Raw genomic sequence first — 14,761 nt, forward strand, 5'->3', positions numbered from 1 at the left:
AAAAAAAAAAAAAAAAAAAAAAAAAAAAAAAAAAAAAAAAAAAAAGGCAAAAAAGAATTGTTTTTACATGCAATTGGGAAAAATAAAGTATTTTTCTTAAAAAGAAAAATTTGTTGTTTCTTTCACAACCCATAACGGAGATGAAATGGTGAGTCTAACTTGTAGTACTAAGTTTCAGTGTTAGACAAAATTATCTCTAAGGACTCTTTAAACTTCGTGATTAAGATGGTCCCTAAAAGCGAGATGCCTTTACACTTCCTCCATGCAAATGATTCTCGTAACTATTTATATAGCTCTCCTCCCTCTCTTGAATTTTAGTCCCACATCACTGTCAATGATATGCTTCAAAATGAGATTTATCAGAGGCATCTAAAAATCAGCATGTCCAAAACAAAACTCACTTATCATTCCTCCCAAACCTACCCCTCTTCTGGACTTCTCCACTACCATCTAGGATAAGCATCCTAGTCCCCCAGGTTCTGAACCTCAGTGTCATTCTCAAATCCTCACTCTTACTTACCTGTATAGTCAAACAGCCCAGTCTTGTCCATTCTGTTTTCACAACATCTCTCATATACATTTCTTCCTCTTTACTCACACAGCCACAACCCTAGTTCAGGCCTTTATCACCTGTCCCCTAGACTACCACAATAGCTTTCTATGTGGTCTCCCTGCCTCAAGCCTCTCCCAACTCCAAACCATCCTCCAAAGAGCTGCCATATAACTTTCCTCAAGTGTAGAATCTGATCATTTCACACTCCAAACCTCCCCCCTCCCCAGCTCAACAAACTCTAGTGGCTCTCCATTTCCTCAAGTATCAAGTATACAAACTCCTCTGTTTAGCATTTAAAGCTCTTCATAAGCTGATTCTTTTCTACCTTTCCAATCTTCTTATACACTTTCCCCTCTCCATACCCTGTGATCTAGCCACCCTGGTCTACTCTCCATTCCTCATACACAAGTCTGCCTTTTACTTCTTATGCCTCTGCACTGGCTGTCCCACGTGTCTGGAATGCACTCCCTTTTCACTTCTTTCTCTTAGAATTTCTGGTTTCTCTCAAGACTCAGCTCAAGTGCTACCTTCTACATGAGGCCTTTCCTGATCCCATACCCACCCTGTATATTCAATGCATGTTCATGTGTGTGTCTGTGGGTGTAAGTATACACACACACACATACACCTGTAAGGAAAATACATTCCTTTTCCCTTAAGGCAAGAACCTTGACCTTTGTCTTTGTATCCTCAACACTTAGCAAAATGCCTACTATACAGTAAGCACTTAATAAATGCTTATTGACTGACTTTCCTAATGATTATGAATGGTACTATTAGTCTCCTAGGTTCACAGTTTTTGCTCCCCTCATCTACACTTCCTATATCAAATTATTTAAGAAATACTTCCAATTCTTCCCATTAATCTCTCCTGATTCACCCCCCTTCCTTTCATTTTTATAGGCACTACTTTAATTACTTCATATACAGATTATTTCTGTGTGCTATGAACCATCCTACACATGACTATGAGAATAATCTTCCTCAAACAGTCTCTATTTACCATTTTACTTTTCTAATCAAGAGTCTAGAGTAGCTTCATATTGCCAAGGATAAAAAAAATCTAGACTTGGCCTATATTTATGGCCTTTCATCATCAAGGTACCTCCTTCGTAATCTCTCCAATCTGATTTCTCAATATTCCTTAATAATGACTTTCCACTCTAGCCAATCTGCTTTCCATCTTGAGTATACTATTTGCTAATCCCAATCGCTCTGTAACTTCACACCTATTATTTCTTCCATTCCTTTCTACATATTTGTAGTAAGCTTTATATTTGTTGATATTTTGTTTTATAATTGTTCTCAGGCTGTTTCATATGTGAGTTTTAATTTTTGTAACTAAGTGGTAAACTCCTCACCATGTCTTCTAATTCTATTATATGCTTCTTTGTAGATCTAAATTGAGAAACCACTTAGTAAATGGTTTATTAATTCCCAGGTCAGCATCTTTAATCTTAACATTTTATACAATAGGCTTCTTGGTCCTTTATTCTCTAACAAGTGGTAATATTGGCTCTAAAAAACATAGTGCTTCCGGATGATTATCAATACTTACTTGGAGAATATTTCTACAATAGTAGATGACTTGTTTTTATTGACAAGAGAAAGTTCTTTGGCAGTGATCCTCAAAGACTGTGAAGCCCACTGTCCCCTCCTAAATGGAGCTGGGTCCATCTTGTCTCAAAATGCTGAAATTCCCCTGGAATAAGAAACATTAGATGATCAATATAACAATACCACCAAGGATTAACTTGAAGGAAGCAGGACAATATACTTGAAAGAACACTGGACAAAGAGTTAGAAAGCTTAATATATATGTGTAGATCTTTAGGATCCCTAAAGCACCATCTAAATGTGAGCAAGTAGTAGTATTAGTAGTCACCTTGACACTAACTGGCTATGTGATACTGTACAAATCATTTTACCTCTTTCTAGTCTGTTTCTGCATCTGTAAAATAAGGATATTAAATTAGATGCTCACTTCTGGCTAAAAAATTCAGTGCTTCTATGATTCTATGACTGGTCCCTCATGTAGACATTGATTGTGCTATATCTCCTTATATTCAATGTCGAAGTGGTGTTTCCATAATCAGCATCTCAAAAAAGCTGTCATCAAGATAGGTGGCCCTACTTTCAGGTATCTTTTTGTCTGCTTCTTCCCCACTAAGACCTATAGAAATTCTTTATTTTTAATATAGGTACACGGGTTCTACATATGTTAGTTAACATTAGCCCTGGTTATAGGGATTTTTCCTCCTTCAATTGTTTAAAAAAGTGAGGAAAACAATTTATGTTACATCTAGCTGAAAAGCTCTATAATGGCTACCATGTTCCAATATTTTCTAGAAATCCTTCTATCTTCCTCCATGAATTAAATGTGTTCATGATAACTGAAAGCAAATACATAAGAACAGGGTCCCTCATAGCAACAGATCCATTACTAGTTACTTTTTAAGAAATTGGTTTGATTTTTGTACTGGTAAATCATCAAAATCTTCCAAATAATCAAATAAAAGTTGTAGTTTCAACTTTTGTCACAATGAGGTGAGATCAGAATGGAGCCACTAGTTTCCTTGTTTTGCAAAGATAAAGATACAAATTTAAGTAGTTTATAATACTCTTGACAACAGGGAGAACACAATTTTTTTGGCAGGATAGAATCCTAGTTTATAGTCACTTCAAATACTGATAATTCCTTTCTAAAACTGAATTATTTTAGATGCTATGTTAATAAAGTTTGAGACAATTTGATACTATCATACTGTTCTATGTATTTATGAATCTAATTTGCTCACAATTTTGGAACTGGGAGGATCCTTATTCTAATCCAACCTCTCATTTTACGGATGAGGAAGCAGGAGTCAAATTGCAGAATGGCTAGTTCAATTCACAACTCTATCAACAGTGTATCAGTGTGCCTGTTTTCCCAAAGCTCCTGTAATGATTTTCATTTTTCTTTTTCAGTCATCTTTGATCAACTTTTCTATTTTTTTAAACAAGCACCAAAGAGTTTTGATGATTTCTCCTTTATAGTATAGTTAGAATATAGTTATATATACTTTTACATACACACGTGTTTGTACACATATACATACATACATATGTGTGTATATATATGCGCACATGTATACATATATATCTATATAGATAGATAGATATATGAGAGAGAGAGAGGTAGAGAGAATTTAAGTGTTAGAGAGCTGGTACTGCTAGGCCTCTTTTCTTCTCATTTCCTCCCACGTAACTTCCCTTGAGATTCTTGACCTTTTGTTCCTGTTGGATTCTGCTTTCTGATCCACTGTACTACCCCTCCTTCATTTTGTGGAAGAATTCACACCATTCATGTTCATGGTTATGTGTCTTTCCCTTCATCCAATAAGGCAGCTAGGTGGGGCAGTGGATAGAGCAACTGGCCTTGAAGTCAGGAAGACTCATCTTCTTGAGTTCAAAATTAGCATCAGATATTCATTAGATGTGTGAGCCTGGACAAGTCACTTAACCCTGTTTTCCTCAGTTTTCTCATCTGTAAAATGAGCTGGGAAAGGAAACAGCAAACCACTCCAGTATTTTTACTGACCCAAATGAGGTTACGAAGAGTCAGACGTGACTGAAACGACTGAACAAAACGCCATCATATCTTTCTATATTCTGCATGCCCCTCACTCCATTTACAGAGAAGATGGTGAAAGAGAAAGAAGACATACAAAGCCCCAATTCAGGAACTAAAGCTGGAGATACGAGCAAATAGAAGATGATACTGACCACTCAAAAGAATTATTGTAGATCCTGAAACACCCAAAAGAAGAATGACTTCACAGGTTCAAGTACAGTCTAAAAGGAAAAAGATGGATTGGCTTGTTGGCCTGTACTGGCGGAGGCTTTTGTGGCTAGCCTCCTTTCCCACTGCCTTTTTGCTTCCAGCTATATTTCGGTGTAGTTCTAGACTGCATGAAGGAATTTACTGTAGTTTCTCTTTTAATTTCTTGATTATTATTTGGTCTGGTGCAATTTTTAGTGTTTTGCTGGAATAGGTGTGTGGCTGAGGTGACTGTCTTTCAAGCAGCCATCTTAACTGGAAGCCCATAAGAATGACAATTCTTTTTTTTTTAATAATTTTTTTAAAAAAATTTTATTTTTTTCTCAATTACATGTGAAAATTTTTTAAACTTCAGCTTTTTAAAAATTTTGAGTTTCAAATTCTCTCTGTCTCTTGCTCTCCTTTCCCCTCCTTGAGAAGGCAATTTGATACAGATTATACATGTACAGGCATGCAAAACACTTCCATATTAGCCACGTTGCAAAATAAATAAAGAAAAATTTAAAAGTATCCTTCAATCTGCATTCAGACCCCATCAGTCTATTTGCTGGAGGTAGATAGCATTTTTCATTATAAGTCCTTCAGAATTGTCTTGGATCATCGTATTGATGAGAATAGCTAAGTCAAGGAATAACCTTAATTCTTAACCAAGATGCCATTTGAAAAGGTCTTGAAAAGTCTCAAATAATCACACCTTTTCTTTTTGCAACTAATATCTGCACTAAACTAAGCATTTACTAAATATGCTAAATATGTTTTAACCTAGATATGATTGTAACCTAGTTTAGGTTAAGTCAAAATAAGAACTGACTTAAGCAACATTCAGACACAATTTGGTTAAAAAAAAATTCAAGCTTTCATATTGTTGTATAATTATGTTTCCAAACCTTGTATGGGTAAAGCTCTTGCCAGTTCTTCTAACAAGGTCAATTCTGGGTCAAAAAATTTCTTTCGGAGTAGTCTACTGGTCTAGCGATTACAAAAGGGGACAAGAAGCACCCTAATTGCAAATTTTTAAAAATGAAACTACTTATTTATAAATCAATAGGGTTTCAATACGAAAAAGAAATGTATCAATTGCCAAGTTTAGTTACATTAAAAAACCAAAAGACTAGGGTTCAAATCTCATCCCTTCCTCTTACTATAAGTCACTTAATCATGATCTCAATCAGGGCAGTGGATCAGATGACCTCTAAGAAGGTCCCTTCTAGCTTATGATCCTAAGATCTTGTTATGAACTCTATCCTGAAGTACCTTATATAATTAAAAACAAAACAAATGCTATTCCATTTGTCTATGAATACATGGAAAGATTATTGATATTTTAAAGCAATGGTTAACACTGTAAAAGATCTGGGTGAGAAATGGCATGTTTTGTTTTGTTTTAAACAGAGACCAGTATTAAAATGTTAACAGCTTATATTTATATAGCATTCAATGATACTCAAAGCATTTTCATATGCATTATCTCATTTGATCCTAACAAAGGAAAGTTTGAGATTTGTAGTACAAATATTTTTTTTATCCCTTTTTTACTGTTTAGGAAGTTAAAGCTCAGAAGGATTGACTGACTTGCCTAAGTTCAGTTGGCTAGTAAGTGGCGCAGCATCAAAATCAAGTCTTCTACAATTCTGCTTGCCAGTAGCATTTGACAGTTTTACGCTGTCATGAACCTGTGAAGTAGGCAGTACAACTTATTATCCCCACTTTACGGATAAGGAAACTGAAATTTTTTACCCTGAGATTCCACGTCCTAAGACTCTAAAAGACAATTTAGCTCAATTCAATGTCCTGATTCCATGTCCTGAGAATCTAAAAGGGAATTCAGCTCAATTCAAGCCAGTAAGACAAAGGCAAGGAAAGCTCTTAAAACCAAAATTCTGGTAATGGAAATACAAATTATTTCAACCAGTAAGGAAAAAAAAGAGCCATGTCTAAAGAAACCAGAGTATCTGAATAGGGAGGTAATTGAGGAGCTCAGGTTTTAAAATGGTACATAAAAGAGATGGAATTGAGTAACTAGAAAGAAATAGAAGATTGGTGAGATTCTTTAGCATTAATGGTAGATCGTTTAAAATGCAGTATGAGTGGAGACATCATAAATGCTAAAGATTATAAAAAGATTTTGATTGTTCTTTTTTTTTAAGGTTACTCTGGGAATAGGGCAAGAGAATGAAAGAATGAAAGAAAACAATCAGCAATTACTCATGTTTATAAAGCTTTTTAAGAATGTTTACCCTAAATGTTACACCTTTATACCTGAGGTAAGTGGTTCAATTATTAACCTCATTTTACAGATGAAGAAACTGAGGCACTGAGAGGTTAACTGGCTTTCCCACAGTAACTCAGCTAATAAGTGTGTGTTCCGAAGGGGTGGTTAGAATCCAGGCTACTTGCAAAGGGCCGAAGTAATGAATTTGTTCTCTCAACCAAAGAGAATAGCCTGAAGGCTAGAAGAACAAGGTAACAAGAAAATGAAAGGCAAGATAAGTGAGATGTAGAAGAGCACCTAGTTGCCCTCTATGAGCTTAAGTCACTATGCCTATACTCACTATAGATAGATATAGATATATATGAATATATCCTAGAATAATGAATGAACTTTGACTAAGTCCTGCATAATAAATTGGAGTGATAGGGTATTTTAAAAGTAGAACTAGGAAAATGCCCCACTTTCCAAAAAGGTGAAGGTTAGTAGGTAGAGAAATCAAAATATAAGCAAGTGAGTTCAACTTTCTCCATTTAATAATTCATAAGAGAATTTTATGAAGAAATGGTTTTCAAACATTTAGAAAGAAAGTGATGACTAAAAGCCAGGATGGATTAAGGATAATTAATGTTATACTGTTTCCTATTTTTTTTTGGACAGGATTACTAGTAGAGATCAAAGGAATGCACTGGACACACTGTATCTGAATTTCAATAATAGTTTCTAATTTTATAGCACCTTAAGGTGCTTTCTTACATAGAATATCTCACATGAAATTCACAAAAACTGTGGGGTACATAGTATAGGCATTAGTATTAGTATTACTATCTCCACTTTACAGATGACAAAACTGAAGCTTAGAAAGATTAAGTGACTTGTCCATGATCACACAGCTAAAATGTGTTAGAAATAGGCTGTGAACCCAGGTCTCCCTGACTCCAACTCCAACACTCTATCCATTGCCTCATGCTGCCTTTTAAGGTGCAAAGTACTTGACAAAGTCTCTCACAATGGATAAGATGGACAGAAATGGACTAGATGATAATGTTAGGTTCAGAACTGGTTGAACATCTAGAACCAAAGAATACTTATCAGGGTATGTTCTGTTTAATGTTCTATTTCATATATTTATGAAAGACTTGGATGAAGTAATAGATAGCATGTTTACCAAATATTCAGATTGCAGGAACAGGGGAGAGATAGTACTGATCTTCATTTAGAAGCAACATGGTTCAGTGGAAAGAATATTGAGCTTGGAATTAGGAGAAACTTGGTCTTGAAGCCTCGCTTTGACAACAGCTATGTGACCCTGATCAGGTAATTTAATTTGACTTGAGGTTTCCTTATCTGTAAAAAAGAAGATAATTACACTTGTATTACATACTTGACAGAGTTGATGTGAGGAAAGCCTTTTATAAACTTTTTAAACAAATTTTTTAATAAACTTTTTTGTGCTATATGAATGAGTAATTTTTATGGAATGGCTTAACTAGGTTACCAAAATATCTCAATAGTCATGAGCTATAAACTCAAGTGAACCTGATTATATTTATGTCTACTAAAGTTCAAGTTCTACATCTGGGTTAAACAGCAAACTGTACAGAAACAGGATTTATGAAAGAGACAGCTGTGGCTGAGATGCAGTTTATATGGAGGGAAAATAACACATAGAGGTTTTATTAGTATTTCAAGCTCAATATAAGCAGTGTGATGTGGTAGTCAAAAGAGCTAATTTAACATTTTTTTGTTGAACCTCTGATTTCATTGGCATATGGAACTCTCAGTGAAGGGACTCTCACTACCAATGCAAATTAGCATTTGCTCTTCCACTCATAGTCTTAGAGAGTTGGCTGGAGTACAGAGAAATTAAGCATCAATAGCCAGTATGGGTCAGAAGGGGAACTTGAGGTCTTCCCAACTCTCAGATCAGCTCTATATCCATTATTGCACATTGCCTCTCATGTGACTTCAGGCCACATTAATAACTCACATTCAGACTGATACAATACTATGCTATAATCTCAGTTGGAAGAGACTTCAGATACTATAAAATCAGATACTATACCCCTCTGTAAGACATCAAAAAAGTAGTCATCCAGCTTTTGCTTGATAGTCCCCAGTAAGAGAAAATAAATAACCTCCTAAGGTAGATCATTCCACTTTGGAAAACATTTAATTGTTAAGTTTTCCCTATATTAAACTAATATTTAAGAAGTTACTTCCAACTATCGCTTCTAGTTCTGACCTTAGGTCAAGCAGGACAAGTCTATTCCTTCTTCCCATGAGACAACTCTTCAAAGGCTTGATGGCAGCTATCATGTCAAAGCCTTTGCTTCTTCAGGCTAAATATTCCTAATTCCTTCATCTAACCCTCGTTTGATATCAGCTAATCAACCAATCAATAAGCATCTATTAAGTGCTTATGACGCTCCAGACCCTTCACCTTGTTGGCTCCCTTCCTCTAGTTTTTCAATTTTTTTTCCTAAAATGCTGCTCCTAGAATGTGGAGTGATATTATGACAATCACAACATAGCTTTGGAACATCAAAAGGTAGATAATTATAATATTAAGTGCTTGCTGGAGAAAGTCTGCACATTTTTAATACAGAAAGTTTTGAGATTTATAAACAATTTTTTTTACATTCTCCCTATAAGGCAGAGAGGGGACTAAAAGACGTGTGTAGGTGTGTGTGTGTGATTCTGTACTCTGAGTTTTTCACCTCTATAAAGAGAAGGGTTACATTTCACTATCAATCTTCTAGAATCACTGTTGGTCATTACACTGATCAGAGTTCCTAAGTATTTTCAAAGTTATTTGTCTTTACCATATTAATGTGATTGATTAAATTTTTCTCCTGATTTTGTTCACTTCGTTATGCATCATTCATGTTAGTCTTCCTAGGTTTCTCTGAAACCATCCCGTTCATTATATCTTAGAACATAACAGTATTCCATCAGATTTATATACCACAACTCATTCAGCCATTCCCTCAATTGATGTGCACTCCCTCAAATTCTAATTCTTCACAATCTTGAAAAAAGCTATAAATAGCTATAAATTAGTACATCCTTAAAGTTTGTTTTGCTTAAGACTAGTCCCCTCCCTTAATCTACTTTCCCTCTAATTCCCCTTTTCCCTTCTCCTCTTTCTCTCTTATTTCATGTTGTGTGAAATGTACTGCACCCAATTCTGAGTATTCTTCCCTCTTTTGACCAGTTCAGATGAAAGTGAGGTTCAAATGTTGGCCACTCTCTCCACTTTCCTCCTTGTTTGTATAGACTTCTACTTGCACATTGATTATGAGAATTTCCTTAATCTTCCTTTCCTTTTCCTCCAATCTCCAGATTTCTCTTCCACTCCCTTTCCATTCTGCTATCAAGATCAAATCATAACAGAACCACAATTAGACTACCCTAACCCAAAATGTTCGGGGTCTGAGGAGACACATTTTCATCTCCTCATATTGGAATGTAGGTAATTTATCATTGTTCAGTCCTTCATCGTTGTTTGTTCGTATTTACCCTTACATTTCTCTTGACACCACTGTTTGTACATCAAAGTTTCTATGCACCTTGAGTTTTTTTCATCAGGAATGCTTGTAATTTCTCTCTCTCTCTTTTTTTTAATTAAAGATCCATTTTTCCCTTTTAGGATTATACTCCGTTTTGCCATGAAACGTTCTTTTTGGCTGTAAGCCTATATACTTTGCCTTTTGGAATATTGTATTGCAAGTTCTCCACTCCTTCCCAGTAATGAAAGGGGACTAAGGGAATGGAATAGCATTTACATAGTGCCTACTATGTGTCAGGCACTATACTAAGTGCTTTTACAAATATTTCATTTTATCTTCACAACAACCCTGTGAGGTAGGTGCAACTGATTTTACAGATGAGGAAATTGTTGCAAATATAGGTTAAGTGGTGAAGAGCTCAGTACAATGCCTGGCACATAATAAGTAAGCACTTAAAAAATGTTTATTGACAAGTGACAATCAAATCATGTGTGATTCTGACTCTAGCTCTGTGGGACCTCAATTCTTTCTTTCTGACTGCTTGCAGTACTTTTTTTCTTTGACATAGAACCTCTGGATTTTGGCTAGAATGTTCCTGGGAGTTTTCATTCTGGGGTTTCTTTCAGAAGGTGGCCAGTGGATTCTTTCTATTTTCACCTTCCCCTTGGTTTTAAGAAATCTTAAAAATAATTTTCTTTTGGGCAGCCAGGTGGTGCAGTGGATAGAGCACTGGCCCTGGAATCAGGAGGACCTGAGTTCAAATCCAGTCTCAGACATTTGACATTAGCTGTGTGACGCTGGGCAAGTCACTTAACCTTAACTGCCTTGTAAACCATCCCCTTCCAAAAAAAAGAAAGAAAAAATATGAAATCTCTATACACAAAAATAGTTTTCTTTTAAGATTTCTTGAAATATAATGTCTTCAGGTTTCAGACTGGACTAGAAGCTGGATCCAAGAATCTGCTGTCCAAGACACATTGCTGTTTCTTGTTTCTGAACTTCCTCCTCACTCAATACAAAGGCCAGAGCCTGCAAACACTACTCATGGCTAGGTTCAGGTCCCTTTTTCAGTTCACACTGGTTCTGTGACCCAGAACTGGATAGTGGTTGTCATTTAGCACTTTTTCTTACACCCTGCGTAAGGGTGTAACATGGTTTGGGTCTGGGATGTCATCTTTCCCTTAGGCCCAATTCCAGGGCACTAAAGTGCATGCCTGACACACTCCTGGTCAAGTGCCCAACTCAGTTCCCACAGACCTCTCTGCCTCTCTACACCAACCTAGGCTAGAAAAGTGATTCATTGTGATTTTTTTCAGGATTTAGTCTGGTACGTTGACTAGAAAAGTTTGCAGGAGTTTTGGGGGACAGTTCTTTATACTTTTTCCTGCTACTCCTCCAGAATCCAGAGGCAGGATTTGAATCGAGGTCTTCTAACTCTTGAACTCTTTCCAATGTACTGTTTGTCCCTTTTCATTACACTAAATTATCTTTTTATGTACACATTCTTGACCAGAACCTTTTGTGACCAAGAACATTCTTTTGTAAGATAGTTGGCCAGGGTTAGGGGACTATAATCAAGGAAGTTTTCCTTTGTTCATAGATATTTAGTTATTACTCCAATGACTTTTGGTTATTATGCCAAAAAAGTATAATCCAGAAGAGTATAATCCTTTGAGATAATCCCTGTCCTTTGAGACAGTGTTAGATAAGATTAAGAAGCTTTTGAGTCTATAGCTTTTACGAATTGCTGATATTGCTTAGTAATTAGTCCATATGTCTCTGAATTATAAATTCAGGCCTTTTAAACCTGCACATATGACTATGTTTCAATTTTTAAAAATTCTTTTTTGTGTCATGGACACGTTTGGTAGTCTAATGAAGCTCATGGATTGATTTTTGGAATAAAGTTTTTAAAATTACAAAATAAAATATATATGATTATAAAGGAAATCAATTTTATTGAAATAAATACATAATATTTTCCCTTTTAAGTTCATGGGCCTCTCCTGAAATCTATTCACAGAAACTTAGGGGCCCAAGGACCAACCCCAGTTTAAAAAATCCTGCTCTACAATAAACTATAAATTCTTTTGTTTGGTATTTAAAGCCCTTTATAACCTGGCTCTAACTCATTCATTCTACTTTCAAGCCAAACTAGCCTATTTGCTGTTTTCAGTACACAATATTCAATCACCAGGCCTCCATGCTTTTGAACAAACAATACCACATACCTGGCATGTACATGTTGTTTTAAAGTTAGGGGCTGATTAATTTTTCTCTTTATTCCTATTACCCAGCATATAATAGGCACTTAAGAAATGCTCACGGTCAACAAGCATTTATTACGTGCAACAAATTGTGCTAAGTGCTGGGAAGATAAAGAAAGGCAAAATCACAGTCCCTGCCCATAAAAAAAAAAAATCACATTCTAACAGTCGGGAGACAACACAAAAACAACCATGTACACACAAGATACACACAGAGTAAATGGAAGGTAATACCAGAGGGAAGGCACTAGCAGTGAAGGGGTGATTGTGGTGGGAAGGGAGGGAACGAGGACGGGAAAACTAGACCTATAAAGTCCTTAGGCAGATGGGATCTGATTTGAGTCTTGAAGGAAGAGCCAGGAAGCTGAGGTGAGGAAGGAAAGCATTCCAGGCATGGGGGCTAGGCAGTGAAAAGGCACTGATTTGGAGGATGGAGCATCATGTGGGAAAAACCGAAAACAGACCAAGGTAAGGGGATTATAGAGTAGGTGGAGGGGAGTAAAGTGTAAGGTTGAAAAGATACAAGGGGGCTACAATGTAAAAGGCTTTAATAAATACAAAACACATTATTTTATATTTGATACTAGAGGTGAACCCGAAGCTACTAGAGAAACATGGTCAGATCTACATCTTTATTTTTTTTTCCTTTTTTTAGGCAATTGGGGTTAAGCGACTTGCCCAGGGTCACACAGCTAGTAAGTGTCAAGTGTTTGGTCTGAGGCCAGATTTGAACTCAGGTCCTCCTGACTTCAAGGCTGGTGCTCTATCCACTGTGACACCGAGCTGCCCCCATCTACATCTTTAAAAGATCACTTCAGCAGCTAAATGGAGGGTGGACAGAAGTGGGAGAGACCAGAGGTAATGAGAGCCTAAAAACTAGAGGGGTGGCTGGGTGAATAACAACAAGGAGACATGAGAGACACTGTGAAGTTAGAAACAAGTCTTGACCACAGACTGGATATGTGAGGTGAGTGTGAGTAATCATGAATCAATCAAGTAAGCAATGAGACACAAAAAGAAGCAAAAAACAGTCCCTGCCCTCAAGGAGTATACCATCTAATGGAGGAGACAACATGCAAACAAATGTATACAAAGCAAGCTAAGTAGGGATAAATAGGAAATAATTAACAAAGGGAAAGCACCAGAATTAAAGGGCATTTGGGAAGGCTTCCGATAGAAGGTAGAATTTTAGCTGGAACTTAAAGGAAGCCAGGAAGGTCAGTAGTTGAAGTGGAGGAGGAAGAGCATTCCAGACAGGGGGGCAGCCAAAGAAAATGCCTCCAACTGAGAGATGGAGTGCTTTGTTGGTGGCACAGCCAGGAGGCCAGTGTCACTAAAGAGTACGCACTGGGAAGTAAAGTGCAAAAAAACTGATGGGTGTCTGGGAGGATAGTGATTCCTATGCTACTAAAAGTGAAATTGGGAAGAGGGGAGGATTCAAGGGGAGAATTAAAATATAATGGGCTCTGTTTTGGACATGTTAAATTTGACATGTCTCCAGGACATCAATTTGAGACATTTAAAAGGCAACTGATATGAAAATAGAGCTTAAGAGAGAAGTTAGAGCTAGATATATAAACCTGGGAATAATCTGCATAAACAGGTAACTGAATTCACTGGAGCTAATGAGACCACCAAATGATGTGGTGTACAGGAAGAAGAAAAGAGGCCACAAGACATAGGCTTGGAAGAGGATATTTATACTAGGGAGTTATGATAAGACTTATAAACTATTACAGTATACATTGCTTGAGATTAGGGCTCATGTCCTATATTTTTCTATCTCCTACAGAAATTATCACAATGTCCTGAACACTCAGTAAATATCGGCTACATAAAACAAATTGTGGGTGACCTTAAAAGCTAGGCAGAAGAATTTGATGATGGAGGAAGGAAGAAAGGATTAGAAAGGAAAGAAGGAAAGATTTATTAAGCACCTACTATGTACTAGGCACTGTGCTAAGAGCTTTACAAATATCTCATTTGAACTTCACAACAACCCTAGGAGGTAGGCGCCATTATTATCTCCATCTTACAGTTGAGAAAACTGAGACAGATAAAGGTTAAAGGACTTGTAGGAAGTGTCTGAGGCTTCATTTAAACTCAAGGCCTTCTGATAGCATCTAGAACCTGGGCTCTATCCACTACACAACCTGTTGTTGAGTTGTTTCAGTCATGTCCAACTCTTTCTGATTTCATTTGGGATTTTCTAGGCAAAGATACTGAAGTATCTTGCCCAGCATCACACATCTAGTAAGTGTCTTCAGGCCAGACTTGAACTCAGAAAGACGAATCTTCCTGACTCCAGGCCCGGCACTCTATCTACCTCACCATCTAGCTCTCCTTTATTCATATACCACAATATTAATTTTGTTTCCAGTTCTTTGCTACTACAGAAAG

The 14,761-nt window shown here is 36.6% G+C and overlaps 1 protein-coding gene across 2 annotated transcripts in view; it reads right to left on the reverse strand.

Moving 5' to 3' along the window:
• The window catches only part of LIMA1 (LIM domain and actin binding 1), a 106,734-nt gene that overhangs the window by 70,615 nt on the left and 21,358 nt on the right, over positions 1 to 14,761 (reverse strand). Inside the window, exons 2-3 of one of the 2 annotated variants that reach the window (XM_027844367.1) lie at positions 7,751 to 7,929; positions 2,112 to 2,255 (exon numbers count right to left, since the gene is read on the reverse strand). In XM_027844367.1, the coding sequence (XP_027700168.1) occupies positions 2,112 to 2,230 (119 nt within the window). In that variant the 5' untranslated portion in view covers positions 2,231 to 2,255; positions 7,751 to 7,929. The remainder of the gene's footprint in view (positions 1 to 2,111; positions 2,256 to 7,750; positions 7,930 to 14,761) is intronic. The other variant, XM_027844368.1, reaches the window with a different exon arrangement.

The sequence above is a fragment of the Vombatus ursinus genome, unplaced genomic scaffold (assembly GCF_900497805.2).
Source record: "Vombatus ursinus unplaced genomic scaffold, bare-nosed wombat genome assembly UNPS02014941.1, whole genome shotgun sequence".
Lineage (NCBI taxonomy): Eukaryota > Metazoa > Chordata > Mammalia > Diprotodontia > Vombatidae > Vombatus > Vombatus ursinus.